Source organism: Bombina bombina, chromosome 1 (genome assembly GCF_027579735.1).
Source record: "Bombina bombina isolate aBomBom1 chromosome 1, aBomBom1.pri, whole genome shotgun sequence".
Taxonomy (NCBI): Eukaryota; Metazoa; Chordata; class Amphibia; order Anura; family Bombinatoridae; genus Bombina; species Bombina bombina.
Window position 1 is genome coordinate 1,427,059,598 of NC_069499.1, and position 24,575 is coordinate 1,427,084,172.

Genomic DNA, 24,575 nt, shown 5'->3' on the forward strand with positions numbered 1-24,575 from the left:
GATTGGCTTTTGAGACTGCTGGACAGCAGCCTCCTGAACGAATTACAGCTCATTCCACCAGAGCTGTGGCTTCCACATGGGCTTTCAAGAATGAGGCTTTTGTTGAACAGATTTGTAAGGTAGCGACTTGGTCTTCACTGCATACATTCGCCAAATTTTACAAATTCGATACTTTTGCTTCTTCGGAGGCTATTTTTGGGAGAAAGGTTTTGCAAGCAGTGGTGCCTTCCGTTTAGGTTACCTGACTTGTTCCCTCCCTTCATCCGTGTCCTAAAGCTTTGGTATTGGTATCCCACAAGTAAGGATGAAACAGTGGACTGGATACACCAAGTAAGAGAAAACAGAATTTATGCTTACCTGATAAATTACTTTCTCTTACGGTGTATCCAGTCCACGGCCCGCCCTGACAATTCGGTCAGGTTCAAATTTAATTTTTAAAATAACTACAGTCACCACTGCACCCTATGGTTCTCCTTTTTCTCCTTTCGGTCGAATGACTAGGGGGGCGGAGCCTGAGGGGAGCTTTATGGACAGCTTTGCTGTGTGCTCTCTTTGCCACTTCCTGTAGGGATTGAGAATATCCCACAAGTAAGGATGAAACCGTGGACTGGATACACCGTAAGAGAAAGTAATTTATCAGGTAAGCATAAATTCTGTTTTTATTTTATCCCCCTCTAGTGACTCGTGGACTTCCACATCTTGGGTATTATATCCCATACGTCACTAGCTTATGGACTCTTGCCACTTACATGAAAGAAAACATAATTTATGTAAGAACGTACCTGATAAATTCATTTTTCATAGTGGCAAGAGTCCATGAGACCCACCCTATTTTTGTGTGGTTATGATTTTTTTTGTATAAAGCACATTTTTTTTCCAGTTCCTCTTTTTGTATGCTTTTTACTTTTTATACACCTCACTTCTTGGCTTTACGTTAAACTGAGGTATGAGTGAGGTGGGAGGTGTATTTATAGGCATTTTGAGGTTTGGGAAACTTTGCCCCCTTCCTGGTAGGAATGTATATCCCATATGTCACTAGCTCATGGACTTTTGCCACTTTGAAAGAAATTAATTTAACATGTAAGTTCTTTAATAAATTGGTTTTTTTATGGGATAGTAAACACTAAATACATTTTTTAAGTATAGTATTAAGTGTATTCCTTGTTTTTCTCTAGTTATGGGTAATGCATTTCAGTGCTGTTTGCAGTAACTCTACTTCAGTTACGTGCAGTGAAACATAGGTTCCAAAATAGGGGCACTCTTAATTATGGTCAGATGCTCAAACACTTGCCAGCATGGAGAGAATCATCAGTTTATTTTCCTGAGCATTTTATTGTAATGGAGGTGTCTATCCTTAACCAACGGCATATTAATGAACTCCCTTTAATAAGATACGCAGGTCCCAAGGTGAAATTTATGTTTAAAACCATCATTGAGGAGCTTCATTATACTGATTGGGCATCTTATAGAATCTCACCATACCAGAGAGCTTTAGAGAATCAGGCCATTAGAGAATCAGGCCATTAGAGAGAGGTGCATAAACTGTATTTAGTGTTTAATATCCCTTTGGAAAGGGGGGTATGTATAGAAGCTCACCCCTCAGACTTCTGCTATCTGCCAACCAGTTCTGGCGTAGTGGTTCTTAAAGTGTAAATAATTTAAGTATTTTAATTGTCCTTTTTAGTGGAAAGCCAACTCTCTTAAATGTAGTAAATATAAAAGTAATGGGAAAAAGTAATTAATTTTTTCTGCCTTTTTTTTTCTATATATATATATATATATCAAGTTGAAGAAAGGAACGAGCATGCAGTCTCTCCTTCATCCATGACTGGGACGGACAGTGCATCTACAGCATCCACAACAGTGATTAGTCCCCCCACGCAGACCACAGCTTCAGCTCTAATTCCTTCATCCATTACTATCAGCACGCATGTCCCTGTTTCAAGTAACATTTCTGTTCCTGTTCCAACAACTTCAACACCAGCAAAAAACGTAAACACTTCCACCATTACACCATCAATTCCTCTTGCATTGCCAAACTTGGCAAATGTAGACTTGGGGAAAATAAGTTCTATACTAAGTAGCTTAACATCAGTCATGAAAACTACAGGTGAGTGCTAAATTATGATATACTCCTATATTTTTAAATCTAAGCAAAATGTTCTTTCATGTATGTTTAATTACTTTCTCCTGTAATGTGATATATTTGGGAAGTTTGTTTTATAGTTCCATGCCTTTTACTGTAGGTAGATACTCAGTTTTTTTTGTTTGGCTGTCCTTCCTATCTATTATTTGCAACTGTAAGGGTCCAGCTATCACCTTATTTTCAGGGCTCCCTGTGACCTAATGGATATTTATATTAAAAACTGATTTCTTTTTTAAGATACGATAAATCCACGGATTTCATCCTTGTGGGATATCGCCTCCTGGTCAGCAGGAGGAGGCAAAGAGCACCACAGCAGAGCTGTATAAATAGCTCCTCCCTTCCCTCCCACTCCAGTCATTCTTTTTGCCTGTGTTAGTGATAGGAAGAGGTAAAGTGAGGTGTTAACCTCTAATCTTCCATTCCCCCCAACATCGTCAGCCACCTGCATTATACTATTAACCCCTAATCTGGCCCTCCGGACACCGCCGCCACCTACATTATCCCAATGAACCCCTAATCTGCTGCCCCCAACGTCGCTGCCACCTACTTACAATTATTAATCCCTAATCTGCCGGCCCCAACGTCGCCGCTACTATATTAAATGTATTAACCCCTAAACCTAAGCATAACCCTAACACCCCCTAACTTAAATCTATTTTTAATAAATCTGAATAAAATTTCTATAATTTAAATATATTATTCCTATTTAAAAACTAAATACTTACATATAAAATAAACCCTAATATAGCTACAATATAACTAATAGTTACATTGTAGCTATTTTAGGATTTATATTTATTTTACAGGCAACTTTGTATTTATTTTAACTAGGTACAATAGCTATTAAATAGTTAATAACTATTTAATAGCTACCTAGTTATAATAATTACAAAATTATCTGTAAAATAAATCCTAGCCTAAGTTACAAATACACCTAACACTACACTATCAATTAATTAATTAATTAAATTAACTACAATTATCTAAAATAAAATACAATTAAATAAACTAAACTATATTACAAAAAAACACAAACTAAATTACAAAAAATAAAAAAATATTACAAGAAGCTTAATCTAATTACACCTAATCTAAGCCCCCTAATAAAATAAAAAATCCCCCCAGAATAATAAAATTCCCTATCCTAAACTAAATTACAAAGTAATCAGCTTTTACACTGGTATTACAGATAGAAGTGGCGCTAAATTTGCTCAACGCTCACTTTTCTGAGGCTAACGCAGCCATTCAGAAAACTTGTAATACCAGCGTTGTTTAAAGTGTGCGCTGGAAAAAAAGGCTCGTTAGCAACGCAAGTTTCTCCAACATAGGTGTGTCCGGTCCACGGCGTCATCCTTACTTGTGGGATATTCTCTTCCCCAACAGGAAATGGCAAAGAGCCCAGCAAAGCTGGTCACATGATCCCTCCTAGGCTCCGCCTACCCCAGTCATTCTCTTTGCCGTTGTACAGGCAACATCTCCACGGAGATGGCTTAGGGTTTTTTAGTGTTTAACTGTAGTTTTTATTATTCAATCAAGAGTTTATTTTAAAATAGTGCTGGTATGTACTATTTACTCAGAAACAGAAAAGAGATGAAGATTTCTGTTTGTATGAGGAAAATGATTTTAGCAACCGTTACTAAAATCCATGGCTGTTCCACACAGGACTGTTGAGAGGAATTAACTTCAGTTGGGGGAACAGTGAGCAGTCTCTTGCTGCTTGAGGTATGACACATTCTAACAAGACGATGTAATGCTGGAAGCTGTCATTTCTCCAACATAGGTGTGTCCGGTCCACGGCGTCATCCTTACTTGTGGGGATATTCTCTTCCCCAACAGGAAATGGCAAAGAGCCCAGCAAAGCTGGTCACATGATCCCTCCTAGGCTCCGCCTACCCCAGTCATTCTCTTTGCCGTTGTACAGGCAACATCTCCACGGAGATGGCTTAGAGTTTTTTAGTGTTTAACTAGCTTATGTATTCCCGCCGTTTCCTCTCATCCCCAGGCTGGTAGCCAGGATCAATCAGGAAAGGGCGTCGGTGATCTTGATAGCTCCTGCGTGGCCACGCAGGACTTGGTATGCAGATCTGGTGAATATGTCATCGGCTCCACCATGGAAGCTACCTTTGAGACGAGACCTTCTTGTTCAAGGTCCGTTCGAACATCCGAATCTGGTCTCACTCCAGCTGACTGCTTGGAGATTGAACGCTTGATCTTATCGAAGCGAGGGTTCTCAGATTCTGTTATCGATACTCTTGTTCAGGCCAGAAAGCCTGTAACTAGAAAGATTTACCACAAAATTTGGAAAAAATATATCTGTTGGTGTGAATCTAAAGGATTCCCTTGGGACAAGGTTAAGATTCCTAAGATTCTATCCTTCCTTCAAGAAGGATTGGAAACAGGATTATCTGCAAGTTCCCTGAAGGGACAGATTTCTGCCTTGTCTGTGTTACTTCACAAAAAGCTGGCAGCTGTGCCAGATGTTCAAGCCTTTGTTCAGGCTCTGGTTAGAATCAAGCCTGTTTACAAACCTTTGACTCCTCCTTGGAGTCTCAACTTAGTTCTTTCAGTTCTTCAGGGGGTTCCGTTTGAACCCTTACATTCCGTTGATATTAAGTTATTATCTTGGAAAGTTTTGTTTTTGGTTGCAATTTCTTCTGCTCGAAGAGTTTCAGAATTATCTGCTCTGCAGTGTTCTCCTCCTTATCTGGTGTTCCATGCAGATAAGGTGGTTTTACGTACTAAACCTGGTTTTCTTCCAAAAGTTGTTTCTAACAAAAACATTAACCAGGAGATTATCGTACCTTCTCTGTGTCCGAAACCAGTTTCGAAGAAGGAACGTTTGTTGCACAATTTGGATGTTGTTCGCGCTCTAAAATTCTATTTAGATGCTACAAAGGATTTTAGACAAACATCTTCCTTGTTTGTTGTTTATTCCGGTAAAAGGAGAGGTCAAAAAGCAACTTCTACCTCTCTCTCTTTTTGGATTAAAAGCATCATCAGATTGGCTTACGAGACTGCCGGACGGCAGCCTCCCGAAAGAATCACAGCTCATTCCACTAGGGCTGTGGCTTCCACATGGGCCTTCAAGAACGAGGCTTCTGTTGATCAGATATGTAGGGCAGCGACTTGGTCTTCACTGCACACTTTTACCAAATTTTACAAGTTTGATACTTTTGCTTCTTCTGAGGCTATTTTTGGGAGAAAGGTTTTGCAAGCCGTGGTGCCTTCCATCTAGGTGACCTGATTTGCTCCCTCCCATCATCCGTGTCCTAAAGCTTTGGTATTGGTTCCCACAAGTAAGGATGACGCCGTGGACCGGACACACCTATGTTGGAGAAAACAGAATTTATGTTTACCTGATAAATTACTTTCTCCAACGGTGTGTCCGGTCCACGGCCCGCCCTGGTTTTTTAATCAGGTCTGATAATTTATTTTCTTTAACTACAGTCACCACGGTATCATATGGTTTCTCCTATGCAAATATTCCTCCTTAACGTCGGTCGAATGACTGGGGTAGGCGGAGCCTAGGAGGGATCATGTGACCAGCTTTGCTGGGCTCTTTGCCATTTCCTGTTGGGGAAGAGAATATCCCACAAGTAAGGATGACGCCGTGGACCGGACACACCGTTGGAGAAAGTAATTTATCAGGTAAACATAAATTCTGTTTTTTATTGACAAAACTTGTAATCTAGCCGATAGAAAATTAAATTCATCCAGATCTAAAATTTCATTTTCTTTAGCTTTTTATTTTTCTGGGACACTCTCTTACCTCAAACGGCTGTGTATTTTACCCTTATTATGTTACCCATGTGTCAGTGGGGAAATAATCTTTATATTTAGGGCCCCCTCATTATTATGTACCCTGGGTGTTCAGGAGTTGTGAGGGTGAGAGTCACATCTAGGGGCTATAATATGCTTTAAGGCTTCCTACTGTGACGATTTGGTACTGAGCGAGACACTGGGGAAATTTTTTGGTTTTTGCAGAGGGGAGTTCCGATGTAGGGCTGTTGTGTGACAGTACACTGTTTTGCTTGGTGCTTGAACCCGGCGATCGTTCGCCATATTTTTTAATAAGAAAAAATGGTTACGTGTCGGAAGGAATGGTTGTTTCCGTTACCACCCACAAGGGGCAGGGTTATCTTTTGAGCGCTACTAGAAGCTGCGCTGTTTTCTCTTGTTAAGTGTGTTCAGTCCACGGGTCATCCATTACTTATGGGATATATTCTCCTTCCCAACAGGAAGTTGCAAGAGGATCACCCAAGCAGAGCTGCTATATAGCTCCTCCCCTCACATGTCATATCCAGTCATTCTCTTGCAACCCTCAACAATGAAGGAGGTCGCGAGAGGAGCTGGAGTTTTTACTTAACTATTCTTCAATCAAAAGTTTGTTATTTTAAATGGCACCGGAGTGTGCTGTTTTTCTATCTCAGGCAGTATTTGGAAGAAGAAACTGCCTGCGTTTTTTATCTATGATCTTAGCAGGCGTAACTAAGATCCACTGGCTGTTCTCGACATTCTGAGGAGTGGGGTAACTTCAGAAACTGGGAATAGCATGCGGGGTCCTCCGCAAATGAGGTATGTGCAGTACTTTATTTTCTGAGAATGGAATTGACTAAGAAAATACTGCTGTTACCATATGATGTAAGTACAGCCTTAAATGCAGTAGTAGCAACTGGTATCAGGCTGATAAATGTATGCGCAGTCGAGTTATATTCTAGGGACTAGAATTTGACTGAGAAAATACTGTTAACACTGAAATAATACTTAAGCCTTCCCTGCAGTGGTAGCGACTGGTAGCAGGCTTAGTGATAGCTTTGCATGACATTGACAAATGTTGTTTTTAATAAAACGTTTACTGGCATGTTATTCGTTTTTGTGAGGTACTTTGGTGATAAATCGCTTTGGGCATGATTTTATTCCACATGGCTAACATATTTTTCTGCATGGAAACCGTTATATCAGGGCTCCCACTGTTGTGATTGGAGTGGGAGGGCCCTTGTTTTAGCGCCTTGTTGCGCAGTTAAAATTATTGCACAGTCTTTCTGCTTCTTCCTCCTTGATCCAGGACGTCTCTAGAGAGCTCAGGGGTCTGCAAATTTCATTTGTGAGGGAGGTAATCAGTCACAGCAGATCTGTGACAGTGTGCTGACTGTGTTTAAAAGCGTTAAATCTTAATTGATATCTGTTTTATCCGTTTTGGGTACTGAGGGGTTAATCATCCTTTTGCTGATGGGTGCAATCCTCTGCTAATAATACACTTCTTGTTAAGAATTGTTTAATTATATCTGTATTTTTGAAACGCTGCAGCGTTTTTTATATTGCTTGTAAAATTATTGAAGTGATTTCCAAGCTTGTTAGTTTCATTACTAAGTCTGTTTAAACATGTCTGATTCAGAGGAAACTGTTTGTTCATCATGTTCAAAAGCCAATGTGGAGCCCAATAGAACGATGTGTACCAATTGTATTGATATTGCTTTGAATAAAAGTCAATCTGTACCGTTAAAGAAGCTATCACCAGACAACGAGGGGGAAGTTATGCCGCCTAACTCTCCTCACGTGTCAGTACCTGCGTCTCCCGCTCGGGAGATGCGTAGGATTGAAACACCTAGTACATCTAGGCCCTTACAAATCACTTTACATGATATGGCTAATGTTATGAAAGAAGTATTATATAATATGCCCGAATTAAGGGGCAAACGCGATTGCTCTGGGTTAAGGACAGAGCGCGCTGATGACACGAGAGCCATGTCTGATACTGCGTCACAATTTGCAGAACATGAGGACGGTGAACTTCATTCTGTCGGTGACGGTTCTGATCCGGGGAGACCGGATTCAGAAATTTCGAATTTTAAATTTAAGCTTGAGAACCTCCGTGTGTTACTAGGGGAGGTATTAGCGGCTCTGAATGATTGCGACACGGTGGCAATTCCAGAGAAATTGTGTAGGTTGGATAGATACTATGCGGTACCGGTGTGTACTGACGTTTTTCCTATACCAAAAAGACTTACAGAAATTATAAGTAAGGAGTGGGATAGACCCGGTGTGCCTTTTTCCCTCCCCCGATATTTAGAAAAATATTCCCTATAGACGCCACCACACGAGACTTATGGCAGACGGTCCCTAAGGTGGAGGGAGCAGTTTCTACGTTAGCCAAGCATACCACTATCCCGGTGGAGGATAGCTGTGCTTTCTCAGATCCAATGGATAAAAAATTAGAGGGTTATCTTAAGAAAATGTTTGTTCAACAGGGTTTTATATTGCAGCCTCTTGCATGCATTGCGCCTGTCACGGCTGCAGCGGCATTCTGGTTTGAGTCTCTGGAAGAGGCGATTCGCACAGAGCCGTTAGATGAGGCCTTGAGCAAAGTTAGAACCCTTAAGCAAGCTAATGCGTTTGTTTCAGATGCCGTAGTACATCTAACCAAACTTACGGCTAAAAATTCCGGATTCGCCATACAGGCGCGCAGAGCGCTCTGGCTTAAATCCTGGTCAGCGGATGTAACTTCCAAGTCTAAGCTACTTAACATTCCTTTCAAAGGGCAGACCTTATTCGGGCCCGGCTTGAAGGAAATTATTGCTGACATTACGGGAGGATTACAGCTCATTCTACTAGAGCTGTGGCTTCCACATGGGCCTTTAAAAATGAGGCTTCTGTTGAACAGATTTGCAAGGCGGCGACTTTGTCTTCGCTTCATATTTTTCAAAATTCTACAAATTTGATACTTTTGCTTCTTCGGAGGTTATTTTTAGGAGAAAGGTTTTACAGGCAGTGGTACCTTCCGTTTAAGTACCTGCCTTGTCCCTCCCTTCATCTGTGTACTTTAGCTTTGGTATTGGTATCCCACAAGTAATGGATGATCCGTGGACTGGATACACCTTACAAGAGAAAACATAATTTATGCTTACCTGATAAATTTATTTCTCTTGTGGTGTATCCAATCCATGGCCCGCCCTGTCATTTTAAGGCAGGTATTTTTTAATTTTTAAACTACAGTCACCACTGCACCCTATGGTTTCTCCTTTCTCTGTTTGTTTTCGGTTGAATGACTGGATATGGCAGTTAGGGGTGGAACTATATAGACAGCTCTGCTGTGGGTGTCCCCTTGCAACTTCCTGTTGGGAATGAGAATATCCCACAAGTAATGGATGATCCGTGGACTGGATACACCACAAGAGAAATAAATTTATCAGGTAAGCATAAATTATGTTTTTTATCTATCTTTTGACTACGTTGATATTAAGTACTTCTAAAGCCTTATTTTTGCCCTTGCTTCTGGGTGCAGTAATTTTTGGATTAACTAACGATATTAAGTTAAATTTGGGAATAATTTAATGTTTTTTGTGCATTTTCGAAAAATTGTTCACTTTTTCTTTTCTTAAAAGCACAGTACACGTTTTTTCTAATGTTTATTTTATGCTATAAATAAGTGTATAAACGACTTTTGTGGTATTACTAGTCTGTTCAACATGTCTGACATTGAGGTTTCTCATTGTTCTATGTGTTTAGAAGCTATTGTGCAACCCCCTCTAACATTGTGTAACTTTTGTACTGAAAGGGCTTTACAATGTAAAAAGCATATTTTATATAAAGTAAGTGTGCCTAGGGATGATTCTCAGTCTGAAGAGAATCATGATATGCCATCCAATTCTCCCCAAGTGTTACAACCTTTTATGCCCACACAAGTGACGCCTAGTACTTCTAATTCCTTTACTCTGCAGGAGATGGCTGCAGTTATGTCAACTACCCTTACAGAGGTATTGTCTAAATTACCAGTGTTGCAGGGTAAACGCAGTAGGTCAAGTATTAATGTAAATACTGAATCCTCTGATTCTTTATTAGCTATTTCTGATGTTCCCTCACAGTGCTCTGAGTTGGGGATTAGGGAATTACTGTCTGAGGGTGAAATTTCTGATTCAGGGAGTGTTTTACCTCAGACGGATTCGGATGCTATGTCATTTACATTTAAGCTTGAACACCTCTGCATGTTGCTTAGGGAGGTTTTAGCGACTCTAGACGATTGTGATCATATTGTGATTCCTCCAGAGAAATTGTGTAAAATTGATAAATATTTGGATGTTCCTACTTACACTGATGTTTTTCCGGTTCCTAAGAGAATTTCGGAAATTATTTGTAAGGAATGGGATAGACCAGGTATACCCTTATATATAACCTTTAACGCCCACACAAGCGACGCCTAGTACTTCTAGTGCGTCTAATTCCTTTACTCTGCAGGAGATACAGAGGTATACAGAGGTATTGTCTAAATTACCAGTGTTGCAGGGTAAACGCAGTAGGTCAAGTATTAATGTAAATACTGAATCCTCTGATTCTTTATTAGCTATTTCTGATGTTCCCTCACAGTGCTCTGAGTTGGGGGTCAGGGAATTACTGCCTGAGGGTGAAATTTCTGATTCAGGAAATGTTTTACCTCACACAGATTCGGATGCTATGTCATTTAAATTTAAGCTTGAACACCTCCGCCTGTTACTTAGGGAGGTTTTAGCGACTCTGGATGATTGTGGCCCTATTGTGATTCCTCCAGAGAAATTGTGTAAAATCGATAAATATTAAGTACCTACTTACACTTATGTTTTTCCGGTTCCTAAGAGAATTTCGGAAATTATTAGAAAGGAATGGGATAGACCAGGTATACCGTTTTCTCCCTCTCCTAATTTTAAGAAAATGTTTCCTATATCAGATACCATTCGGGACTCATGGCAAGCGGTCCCTAAGGTAGAGGGAGCTATATCTTCCCTAGCTAAGCGTACTACTATACCCATTGAGGATAGTTGGGCTTTCAAGGACCCTATGGATAAGAAATTAGAGGGTCTGCTAAAGAAATTATTTGTTAATCAGGGATTTCTTTTACAACCTACGACTTGCATTGTTCCAGTAACTACTGCAGCAGCTTTTTGGTTTGAGGCTCTAGAAGAGTCTCTTAAGGTTGAGACTCCATTAGGTGACATTCTAGATAGAATTAAGGCTCTTAAGCTAGCTAATTCTTTTATTACTGATGCCACTTTTCAAATTGCTAAATTAGCGGCAAAAAATGCAGGATTTGCTATTTTAGCACGTAGAGCATTGTGGCTCAAATCTTGGTCTGCTGATGTGTCCTCAAAACATAAGCTTTTAGCTATTCCCTTTAAAGGTAAGACCCTTTCTTTTGCATGATGTACCGAGTCCACAGATTCATCCTTGTGGGGGATATTATCCTTCCTAACAGGAAGTGGCAAAGAGAGCACCACAGCAGAGCCGTCCATATCGCTCCCCCCTTAACTCCACCCCCAGTCATTCTCTTTACTGGCTCTAAGCAGGAAGGGTAAAGTGAAAGAGGTGTTAAGCTGTTAGTTTTATTTTATCTACAATCAAGAGTTTATTTTTAAATGGTACCGGTGTTGTACTATTTACTCAAAGGCAGGACATAGATGAAGATTTCTGCCTGGAGGATTATGATCTTAGCATTTGTAACTAAGGTCCACTGCTGTTCCCACAGAAGCTGAGGAGTACAGGAAAACTTCAGTGTGAGGAACAGTTTCTTGCTATACAGCAATAAGGTATGTTCAGTCATATTTTCTGCAGAGACTGTGTTAACTCAGAAAGGCTGACAGTATCCCCTTTAGGGGAAGGGTAAGCAGTAATCCTAGTATGAAAGAGGCTTTACTAGCTTGGGGGCTAAGTTTTTGAGCACTCAGTTTGTTTATGTGAAGTTGGGACAAACGTTTGTGTTCTGGGAGTAACGTTTTTTATGTTTATGGGACGTTTGCTTGAGGGGTCATTTGGCTTATTTGGGGTTGTTATAACCCACATGGTTTTCAAACAAGGTTTGTTAGATTTGTGTAGATTTGTGTAGGCCCCAGCAACATTAAGTGAGGTGGGCGGGGCCTTTTTTTGTGCCTCAGTTGCGCATTTAGTTATTCAGACAAGCAGCAAGCAACGTCTCCTGAGGTCCTGATAGTCTTCTGAGGGCCTATTCGAAGCTTTAACCCCATATTATCGTTCCTAAGAGCAGGTAGGGCCACAGCAAGGTGCTAATTGGGTTTTTTAACCGGTTTTAGACAAATTTCAATCCGGTTTTGTCATTTGGGGGTTTATTGCTTATTTACTTGTGGTGCAATCCTTCTAAAGTTTAGTGGGTACACTGTTAAAATTTCGGAAAATTTGAAGCAATTTTAACCTGTTTTGCAGTTTGTGTATGCCTTTTTTTTCTCTTAAAGGCACAGTACCGTTTTTGCAAATTGTGTTTTTTTCATTAAATAAAGTGTTTTCCAAGCTTGCTTGCTTTATTACTAGTCTGTTGAACATGTCTGACATTGAGGAAACTCATTGCTCAATTTGTTTAGAAGCCATTATGTCTATAAATTGCAAACAGCATATTTTGACTTATAAAAGTTTGGCATTAGATGATTCTCAGACAGAAGGAAGTCAGGATTTGCCATCTAGTTCTCCCCAAGTGTCACAACCGGTAACGCCCACACAAGCGACGCCAAGTACTTCTAGTGTGTCTAATTCTTTCACCTTGCAAGATATGGCTTCAATTATGAATACTACCCTCACAGAGGTTTTATCTAAACTGCCTGGATTGCAAGGGAAGCGCAGTAGCTCTGGGTTAAGAACAAATGCTGAGCCTTCTGACGCTTTAGTAGCCATATCCGATATTCCCTCACAATGTTCTCAGGTAGGGATGAGGGATTTGCTGTCTGAGGGAGAGATTTCTGATTCAGGAAAGATGTTCTCTCAGACAGATTCAGATATGACGGCATTTAAATTTAAGCTAGAGCACCTCCGTTTATTGCTCAGGGAGGTTTTAGCTACTCTGGATGATTATGACCCTATTGTCTTTCCAGAGAAATTGTGTAAAATGGACAAATATTTAGAGGTTCCTGTTTACACTGATGTTTTTCCGGTCCCTAAGAAGATTTCGGACATTGTTACTAAGGAGTGGGATAGACCAGGTATTCTGTTCGCTCCCCCCTCCTGTTTTTAAGAAAATGTTCCCCATTTCTGACACCATAAAAGACTCATGGCAGACGGTCCCTAAGGTGGAGGGAGCTATTTCTACCCTGGCTAAGTGTACAACTATACCTATTGAAGACAGTTGTGCTTTCATTGATCCCATGGATAAAAAATTAGAGGGTCTCCTAAACAAAATTTTTGTTCATCAAGGTTTTCTTCTTCAACCTATAGCATGCATTCTTCCTGTAACCACTGCGGCTGACTTTTGGTTTGAGGCTCTAGAAGAGGCTCTTCAGATGGAGACCCCACTAGATGATATTTTGGACAGAATTAAGGCTCTTAAGTTGGCTAATTCTTTTATTACAGACGCCGCTTTTCATCTTGCTAAGTTAGCGGCAAAGAATTTAGGTTTTGCCATTTTAGTGCGTAGAGCGTTATGGCTTAAGTCCTGGTCAGCTGATGTGTCATCTAAATCTAAGCTTTTGTCCATCCCTTTCAAAGGTAAGACCCTATTCGGGCCTGCACTGAAAGAGATCATTTCAGACATTACTGGAGGGAAGGGTCATACCCTCCCTCAGGATAAGTCAAATAAGGCAAGGACCAAACAGAATAATTTCCGTTCCTTTCGAAACTTCAATAGTGGTCCCACTTCCTCTTCCTCTGCTGCAAAGAAAGAGGGGAACTTTGCTCAATCCAAGCCAACCTGGAGATCTAATCAGGCTTGGAACAAGGGTAAACAGGCCAAAAAGCCTGCTGCTGCCACTAAGACAGCATGAAGGGGTAGCCCCCGATCCGGGACCGGATCTAGTAGGGGTCAGACTCTCTCTCTTTGCTCAGGCCTGGGCAAGAGATGTTCAGGATTCCTGGGCAGTAGAAATTGTAACCCAGGGATACCTTCTAGATTTCAAGGATTCCCCTCCAAGGGGGAGGTTCCATCTTTCTCAATTGTCTGTAAACCCGACAAAAAGAGAGGCGTTCTTACACTGTGTAGAAGATTTTTTTACCATGGGAGTGATCTACCCAGTTCCAAAAGCAGAACAGGGGCAGGGGTTCTACTACAATCTGTTTATAGTTCCCAAAAAGGAGGGAACCTTCAGACCAATTCTGGATCTCAAGATCCTAAACCAATTCCTAAGAGTTCCATCTTTCAAGATGGAGACCATTCGGACTATCTTACCATTGATCCAGGAGGGTCAATATATGACCACTGTGGACTTAAAGGATGCGTATCTACACATTCCTATCCACAAAGATAATCACCAGTTCCTCAGGTTCGCCTTTCTGGACAAGCATTATCAGTTTGTGGCTCTTCTTTTCGGGTTGGCCACGGCGCCACAAATCTTCACGAAGGTGCTAGGGTCCCTTCTGGCGGTTCTAAGGCCATGGGGCATAGCAGTGGCACCTTATCTAGACGACCTTCTAATTCAAGCGTCGACCTTCCAACTAGCCAAGTCTCACACAGACTTAGTGTTGTCCTTTTCTAAGATCTCACGGGTGGAAGGTGAAAGTAAGAGTTCTTTCCCCCCTCATAAGAGTTTAATTTCTCCAACATAGGTGTGTCCGGTCCACGGCGTCATCCTTACTTGTGGGATATTCTCTTCCCCAACAGGAAATGGCAAAGAGCCCAGCAAAGCTGGTCACATGATCCCTCCTAGGCTCCGCCTACCCCAGTCATTCTCTTTGCCGTTGTACAGGCAACATCTCCACGGAGATGGCTTAGAGTTTTTTAGTGTTTAACTGTAGTTTTTCATTATTCAATCAAGAGTTTGTTATTTTCAAATAGTGCTGGTACGTACTATTTACTCAGAAACAGAAAAGAGATGAAGAATTCTGTTTGTATGAGGAAAATGATTTTAGCAACCGTAACTAAAATCCATGGCTGTTCCACACAGGACTGTTGAGAGCAATTAACTTCAGTTGGGGGAACAGTTTGCAGTCTCTTGCTGCTTGAGGTATGACACATTCTAACAAGACGATGTAATGCTGGAAGCTGTCATTTTCCCTATGGGATCCGGTAAGCCATGTTTATTACGATTGTAAATAAGGGCTTCACAAGGGCTTATTTAAACTGTAGACTTTTTTTGGGCTAAATCGATTGATATTAACACTTATTTAGCCTTGAGGAATCATTTATTCTGGGTATTTTGATTTAATAATATCGGCAGGCACTGTTTTAGACACCTTATTCTTTAGGGGCTTTCCCAAAGCATAGGCAGAGTCTCATTTTCGCGCCGGTGTTGCGCACTTGTTTTTGAGAGGCATGGCATGCAGTCGCATGTGAGAGGAGCTCTGATACTTATAAAAGACTTCTGAAGGCGTCATTTGGTATCGTATTCCCCTTTGGGTTTGGTTGGGTCTCAGCAAAGCAGATACCAGGGACTGTAAAGGGGTTTAAAGCTTAAAACGGCTCCGGTTCCGTTATTTTAAGGGTTAAAGCTTCCAAAATTGGTGTGCAATATTTTCAAGGCTTTAAGACGCTGTGGTGAAAATTTGGTGAATTTTGAACAATTCCTTCATGTTTTTTCGCAATTGCAGTAATAAAGTGTGTTCAGTTTAAAATTTAAAGTGACAGTAACGGTTTTATTTTAAAACGTTTTTTGTACTTTCTGATCAAGTTTATGCCTGTTTAACATGTCTGAACTACCAGATAGACTGTGTTCTGAATGTGGGGAAGCCAGAATTCCTATTCATTTAAATAAATGTGATTTATGTGATAATGACAATGATGCCCAAGATGATTCCTCAAGTGAGGGGAGTAAGCATGGTACTGCATCATTCCCTCCTTCGTCTACACGAGTCTTGCCCACTCAGGAGGCCCCTAGTACATCTAGCGCGCCAATACTCCTTACTATGCAACAATTAACGGCTGTAATGGATAATTCTGTCAAAAACATTTTAGCCAAAATGAACCCTTGTCAGCGTAAGCGTGGCTGCTCTGTTTTAGTTACTGAAGAGCATGACGACGCTGATATTAATATCTCTGAAGGGCCCCTAACCCAATCTGAGGGGGCCAGGGAGGTTTTGTCTGAGGGAGAAATTACTGATTTAGGGAACATTTCTCAGCAGGCTGAATCTGATGTGATTACATTTAAATTTAAATTGGAACATCTCCGCATTTTGCTTAAGGAGGTATTATCCACTCTGGATGATTGTGAAAATTTAGTCATCCCAGAGAAACTATGTAAAATGGACAAGTTCCTAGAGGTGCCGGGGCTCCCAGAAGCTTTTCCTATACCCAAGCGGGTGGCGGACATTGTTAATAAAGAATGGGAAAGGCCCGGTATTCCTTTCGTCCCTCCCCCCATATTTAAAAAATTGTTTCCTATGGTCGACCCCAGAAAGGACTTATGGCAGTCAGTCCCCAAGGTCGAGGGAGCGGTTTCTACTTTAAACAAACGCACCACTATTCCCATAGAGGATAGTTGTGCTTTCAAAGATCCTATGGATAAAAAATTAGAAGGTTTGCTTAAAAAGATGTTTGTTCAGCAGGGTTACCTTCTACAACCCATTTCATGCATTGTCCCTGTCACTACAGCCGCATATTTCTGGTTTGATGAACTGCTTAAGGTGCTCGATAGTGACTCTCCTCCTTATGAGGAGATTATGGACAGAATCAATGCTCTCAAATTGGCTAATTCTTTCACTCTAGACGCCTCTTTGCAATTGGCTAAGTTAGCGGCTAAGAACTCTGGGTTTGCTATTGTGGCGCGCAGAGCGCTTTGGTTGAAATCTTGGTCGGCTGATGCGTCTTCCAAGAACAAGCTACTAAACATTCCTTTCAAGGGGAAAACGCTGTTTGGTCCTGACTTGAAAGAGATTATCTCTGATATCACTGGGGGTAAGGGCCACGCCCTTCCTCAGGATCGGCCCTTCAAGGCAAAAAATAGACCTAATTTTCGTCCCTTTCGTAAAAACGGACCAGCCCAAGGTGCTACGTCCTCTAAGCAAGAGGGTAATACTTCTCAGGCCAAGCCAGCTTGGAGACCAATGCAAGGCTGGAACAAGGGAAAGCAGGCCAAGAAACCTGCCACTGCTACCAAGACAGCATGAAATATTGGCCCCCGATCCGGGACCGGATCTGGTGGGGGGCAGACTCTCTCTCTTCGCTCAGGCTTGGGCAAGAGATGTTCTGGATCCTTGGGCGCTAGAAATAGTCTCCCAGGGTTATCTTCTGGAATTCAAGGGACTTCCCCCAAGGGGGAGGTTCCACAAGTCGCAGTTGTCTTCAGACCACATAAAAAGACAGGCGTTCTTACATTGTGTAGAAGACCTGTTAAAAATGGGAGTGATTCATCCTGTTCCATTAAGAGAACAAGGGATGGGGTTCTACTCCAATCTGTTCATAGTTCCCAAAAAAGGAGGGAACGTTCAGACCAATCCTAGATCTCAAGATCTTAAACAAATTTCTCAAGGTCCCATCGTTCAAGATGGAAACCATTCGAACTATCCTTCCTTCCATCCAGGAAGGTCAATTTATGACCACGGTGGATTTAAAGGATGCGTATCTACATATTCCTATCCACAAGGAACATCATCGGTTCCTAAGGTTTGCATTCCTGGACAAACATTACCAGTTCGTGGCGCTTCCTTTCGGATTAGCCACTGCTCCAAGGATTTTCACAAAGGTACTAGGGTCCCTTCTAGCGGTGCTAAGACCAAGGGGCATTGCAGTAGTACCTTACCTGGACGACATTCTGATTCAAGCGTCGTCCCTTCCTCAAGCAAAGGCTCACACGGACATTGTCCTGGCCTTTCTCAGATCTCACGGCTGGAAAGTGAACGTGGAAAAGAGTTCTCTATCCCCGTCAACAAGGGTTCCCTTCTTGGGAACAATTATAGACTCCTTAGAAATGAGGATCTTTCTAACAGAGGCCAGAAAAACAAAGCTTCTGGACTCTTGTCGGATACTTCATTCCGTTCCTCTTCCTTCCATAGCTCAGTGCATGGAAGTGATCGGGTTGATGGTGGCGGCGATGGACATAGTTCCTTTTGCGCGCATTCATCTAAGACCATTACAACTGTGCATGCTCAGTCAGTGGAATGGGGACTATACAGACTTGTCTCCGAAGATACAAGTAAATCAGAGGACCAGAGACTCACTCCGTTGGTGGCTGTCCCTGGACAATCTGTCTCAAGGGATGATGTTCCACAGACCAGAGTGGGTCATTGTCACGACCGACGCCAGTCTGATAGGCTGGGGCGCGGTCTGGGGATCCCTGAAAGCTCAGGGTCTTTGGTCTCGGGAAGAATCTCTTCTACCGATAAATATTCTGGAACTGAGAGCGATATTCAATGCGCTCCAGGCCTGGCCCCAGCTTGCGAGGACCAGGTTCATACGGTTTCAATCAGACAACATGACGACTGTTGCGTACATCAACCATCAGGGGGGAACAAGGAGTTCCCTAGCGATGGAAGAAGTAACCAAAATTATTCTTTGGGCGGAGTCTCACTCCTGCCACCTGTCTGCTATCCACATCCCAGGAGTGGAAAATTGGGAAGCGGATTTTCTGAGTCGTCAGACATTGCATCCGGGGGAGTGGGAACTCCATCCGGAAATCTTTGCCCAAGTCACTCACCTGTGGGGCATTCCAGACATGGATCTGATGGCCTCTCGTCAGAACTTCAAAGTTCCTTGCTACGGGGCCAGATCCAGGGATCCCAAGGCGGCTCTAGTGGATGCACTAGTAGCACCTTGGACCTTCAAGCTAGCTTATGTGTTCCCGCCATTTCCTCTCATCCCCAGGCTGATAGCCAGGATCAAGCAGGAGAGGGCGTCGGTGATCTTGATAGCTCCTGCGTGGCCACGCAGGACTTGGTATGCAGATCTGGTGAATATGTCATCGGCTCCACCTTGGAAGCTACCTTTGAGACGAGACCTTCTTGTTCAGGGTCCGTTCGAACATCCGAATCTGGTTTCACTCCAGCTGACTGCTTGGAGATTGAACGCTTGATTTTATCGAAGCGAGGATTCTCAGATTCTGTGATCGATACTCTTGTTCAGGCCAGAAAGCCTGTGACTAGAAAGATTTACCACAAAATTTGGAAAAAATATATCTGTTGGTGTGAATCTAAAGGATTCCCTTGGGACAAGGTTAAGATTCCTAGGATTCTATCCTTCCTTCAAGAAGGATTGGAAAAAGGATTATCTGCAAGTTCCCTGAAGGGACAGATTTCTGCCTTGTCGGTATTACTTCACAAAAAGCTGGCAGCTGTGCCAGATGTTCAAGCCTTTGTTCAGGCTCTGGTTAGAATCAAGCCTGTTTACAAACCTTTGACTCCTCCTTGGAGTCTCAATTTAGTTCTTTCAGTTCTTCAGGGGGTTCTGTTTGAACCCTTACATTCCGTTGATATTAAGTTATTATCTTGGAAAGTTTTGTTTTTAGTTGCGATTTCTTCTGCTAGAAGAGTCTCAGAATTATCTGCTCTGCAGTGTTCTCCTCCTTATCTGGTGTTCCATGCAGATAAGGTGGTTTTACGTACTAAACCTGGTTTTCTTCCAAAAGTTGTTTCTAACAAAAACATTAACCAGGAGATTATCGTACCTTCTCTGTATCCAAAACCAGTTTCAAAGAAGGAACGTTTGTTGCACAATTTGGATGTTGTTCGCGCTCTAAAATTCTATTTAGATGCTACAAAGGATTTTAGACAAACATCTTCCTTGTTTGTTGTTTATTCAGGTAAAAGGAGAGGTCAAAAAGCAACTTCTACCTCTCTCTCTTTTTGGATTAAAAGCATCATCAGATTGGCTTACGAGACTGCCGGACGGCAGCCTCCCGAAAGAATCACAGCTCATTCCACTAGGGCTGTGGCTTCCACATGGGCCTTCAAGAACGAGGCTTCTGTTGATCAGATATGTAGGGCAGCGACTTGGTCTTCACTGCACACTTTTACCAAATTTTACAAGTTTGATACTTTTGCTTCTTCTGAGGCTATTTTTGGGAGAAAGGTTTTGCAAGCCGTGGTGCCTTCCATTTAGGTGACCTGATTTGCTCCCTCCCTTCATCCGTGTCCTAAAGCTTTGGTATTGGTTCCCACAAGTAAGGATGACGCCGTGGACCGGACACACCTATGTTGGAGAAAACAGAATTTATGTTTACCTGATAAATTTCTTTCTCCAACGGTGTGTCCGGTCCACGGCCCGCCCTGGTTTTTTTAATCAGGTCTGATATTTTATTTTCTTTAACTACAGTCACCACGGTACCATATGGTTTCTCCTATGCAAATATTCCTCCTTAACGTCGGTCGAATGACTGGGGTAGGCGGAGCCTAGGAGGGATCATGTGACCAGCTTTGCTGGGCTCTTTGCCATTTCCTGTTGGGGAAGAGAATATCCCACAAGTAAGGATGACGCCGTGGACCGGACACACCGTTGGAGAAAGAAATTTATCAGGTAAACATAAATTCTGTTTTCTAGGGACTCAGTGGACATGAAAATATTTCTGACGGAGGTCAGGAAATCAAAGATTTTGTCCACCTGCCCAGCTCTTCACTCCATTCCTCGGCCATCAGTGGCTCAGTGTATGGAGGTAATCGGTCTAATAGTAGCGGCAATGGACATAGTTCCGTTTGCTCGCTTGCATCTCAGACCACTGCAGCTATGCATGCTCAATCAGTGGAATGGGGATTATACGGATTTACCTCCTCAGATAAATCTGGATCAAGAGACCAGAGAGACTGGCTTAGGCCAGATTCATCAGGTTTCAGTCGGACAACATCAGGACTGTGGCTTATATCAATCATCAGGGCAGAACAAAGGGTTCCTTAGCGATGATAGAGGTCTCAAGGATAATCCGATGGGCAGAGGCTCACTCTTGCCATCTGTCAGCGACCTATATCCCAGGTGTAGAGAACTGGGAGGCAGATTTTCTAAGTCGTCAGACTTTTCATCCGGGGGAGTGGGAACTCCATCCGGAGGTGTTTGCTCAACTGGTTCGGCTATGGGGCACACCAGAATTGGATCTGATGGCGTCTCGTCAGAACGCCAAACTTCCTTGTTACGGCTCCAGGTCAAGGGATCCTCAGGCTGTACTGATAGATGCTCTAGCAGTACCCTGGTCGTTCAACCTGGCTTATGTGTTTCCACCTTTCCTTCTCCTTACACGTCTGATTGCCAGAATCAAACAGGAGAGAGCATCAGTGATTTTGATAGCGCCTGCGTGGCCACGCAGGACTTGGTATGCAGACCTGGTGGACATATCATCTCTTCCACCATGGTCTCTGCCACTGAGACAGGACCTTCTGATTCAAGGTCCATTCAAACATCCAAATCTAATTTCTCTGCAACTGACTGCTTTGAGATTGAACGCTTGATTCTATCAAAGCGGGGTTTCTCTGAGTCAGTCATAAATACCTTGATTCAGGCTCGAAAGCCTGTTACCAGGAAAATTTATCATAAGATATGGCGTAAATATCTTTTTTGGTGCGAATACAAAGGCTTCTCCTGGAGTAAAATCAGGATTCCTAGGATTTTGTCTTTTCTCCAAGAGGGACTGGAGAAAGGATTATCATCTAGTTCCCTAAAGGGACAGATATCTGCTCTGTCTATTTTGTTGCACAAGCGTCTGGCAGATGTTCCAGACGTTCGGGCTTTTTGTCAGGCTTTAGCTAGAATTAAGCCTGTGTTTAAACCTGTTGCTCCGCCATGGAGTCTAAATTTAGTTCTTAGAGTTCTTCAGGGGGTTCCGTTTGAACCCATGCATTCCATAGATATTAAGCTTTTATCTTGGAAAGTTTTGTTCCTAGTTGCTATCTCTTCAGCTTGAAGAGTTTCTGAACTATCTGCATTACAATGTGACTCTCCTTATCTTGTGTTCCATGCTGATAAGGTGGTTTTGCGTACCAAGCCTGGGTTCCTACCTAAAGTTGTTACTAACAGGAATATCAGGAATTAGTTGTTCCTTCTCTGTGTCCTAATCCTTCTTGTAAGAAGGAATGTCTGTTGCACAACTTGGACGTGGTTCGTGCTTTGAAATCTTATTTACAGGCAACCAAAGATTTTTCGTCAAACATCTTCTTTGTTGTCTATTCTGGAAAGCGTAGGGGTTAAAAGGCTACGGTGACTTCTTTCCTTTTGGCTGGAAAGCATCATCCGTTTGGCTTATGAGACTGCTGGACAGCAGCCTCCTGAATGGATTGCAGCTCATTCTACTAGAGCGGTAGCTTCCACATGGGCTTTTAAAATGATGCTTCTGTTGAACAGATTTGTAAGGCTGCGACTTGGTCTTCGCTCCATACCTTTTCAAAATTTTACAAATTTGATACTTTTGCTTCTTCTGAGGCTATTTTTGGGAGAGAGGTTTTGCAAGCAGTGGTGCCTTCCGTTTAAGTTCCTGTCTTGTCCCTCCCTTCATCCGTGTCCTAAAGCTTTGGTATTGGTATCCCACAAGTAAGGATGAATCCGCGGACTCGGTACATCATGCAAAAGAAAACAAAATTTATGCTTACCTGATAAACTTCTTTCTTTTGCGATGTACCGAGTCCACGGCCCACCCTGTCTATTCAAGACAGATGGTATTTTTTCTTAAAAACTTCAGTCACCTCTGCACCTTATAGTTTCTCCTTTTTCTTCCTTGGCCTTCGGTCGAATGACTGGGGGGTGGAGTTAAGCGGGGAGCTATATGGATGGCTCTGCTGTGGTGCTCTCTTTGCCACTTCCTGTTAAGAAGGATAATATCCCACAAGTAAGGCTGAATCCGTGGACTCGGTACATCGCAAAAGAAAGAAATTTATCAGTTTAGCATAAATTTTGTTTTTTGGGCCAGAATTGAAGGAGATTATTTCTGATATTACAGGAGGTAAGGGCCATGCCCTACCTCAGGATACGTCGGTTAAAATGAGGGGTGAACGGAATAATTTTTGTTCCTTTCGGAACTTTAAAGGAGGACCCCCCGCTTCTTCTTCTTCCACAAAGCAGCATGAAGGGGTGGCCCCCGATCTGGGACAGGATCTAGTAGGGGACAGACTTTCTTTCTTTGCTCAGGCTTGAGCAAATGATGTTCAGGATTCCTGGGCACTAGAAATAGTGACCCATGGTTATCAATTGGAATTCAAGGATTTGCTCCCAAGAGGGAGATTTCTTCTTTCAAAATTATCTGCAAACCAGATAAAGAGAGAGGCGTTCTTACGCTGTGTAAAAGACCTTTTTACTATGGGAGTAATCTGTCCTGTTCCAAAATTGAAACAGGGACAGGGTTTTACTCCAACCTATTTGAGATCCAAAAAGAGGGAACGTTCAGACCCATTTTGGACCTCAAGTGTCTAAACAAATTTCTAAGAGTTCCATCATTCAAGATGGAGACAATTCGAACGATTTTGCCAATGATCCAGGAGGGTCAATATATGGCTACCATGGATTTGAAGGATGCTTACCTTCATATTCCATTCCACAAAGATCATCGGTTTCTAAGGTTTGCCTTCTTGGACAAACATCAGTTTGTGGCTCTAACTTTCAGGTTGGCCACAGCACCCAGAATCTTCACAAAGGTTCTAGGGTCTCTTTTGGCGGTTCTCAGACCGCAAGGGCTAGCGGTGGCGCCTTATCTGGACGATATTCTGATTCAGGCGTCAACATATCATCTGACAAAATCTCACACGGACACAGTGTTGTCTTTTCTGAGAACTCATGGCTGGAAGGTGAACATAGAGAAGAGTTCACTTGTTCCACAGACAAGGGTTCCTTTTCTTGGAACTCTGATATTCTCGGTAGCCATGAAAGTATTTCTGACGGAGGTCAGAAAATCAAAGATTTTGAATACTTGCCGAGCACTTCTGTCCATTCCTCGGCCATCAGTAGCTCAGTATATTGGAGGTAATCGGATTAATGGTAGTGGCAGTGGACATTGTTCCGTTTGCTCGCTTTCATCTCAGACCACTGCAACTGTGCATGCTCGGTCAGTGGAATGGGGATTATGCGGATTTATCTCCAAAGATAATTCTGGATCAAGAGACCAGAAACTCTTCTTTGGTGGTTGTCGCCAGATCATCTGTCCCAGGGGACTTGTTTCCGCAGACCCTCGTGGGTGATAGTGACAACAGATGCCAGCCTTCTGGGCTGGGTGCAGTTTAGAACTCCCTGAAGGCTCAGGGTGTTTGGACTAAGGTGGAGTCTTTTCTTCCAATCAATATTCTGGAACTGAGAGCAATATTCAATGCGCTTCAGGCGTGGCCTCAGTTGGCTTCGGCCAAATTCATCAGATTCCAGTCGGACAACATAACGTCTGTGGCATATGTCAATCATCAGGGGGGAATAAGGAGTTCCTTAGCGATGATAGAAGTATCCAAGATAATCAGTTGGGCAGAGGCCCACTCTTGTCATCTGTCAGCGATCTACATCCCAGGGGTAGAGAACTAGGAAGCAGATTTTCTAAGTCAACAGACTTTTCATCCGGGGGAGTGGGAACTTCACCCGGAGGTATTTGCCTCATTGATTCTCAGATGGGGCAGACCGGAATTGGTTTTGATGGCATCTCGTCAGAAT

General features: G+C 42.5%; 1 protein-coding gene across 1 annotated transcript in view; it reads left to right on the top strand.

The window, feature by feature from the left end:
• The first annotated feature begins 1,791 nt into the window (after positions 1 to 1,791).
• The window catches only part of RPRD2 (regulation of nuclear pre-mRNA domain containing 2), a 117,475-nt gene continuing 94,691 nt past the window's right edge, over positions 1,792 to 24,575 (top strand). The window contains exon 1 of the mRNA XM_053705443.1: positions 1,792 to 2,110. Within this exon, the coding sequence (XP_053561418.1) occupies positions 1,825 to 2,110 (286 nt within the window). The 5' untranslated portion in view covers positions 1,792 to 1,824. The remainder of the gene's footprint in view (positions 2,111 to 24,575) is intronic.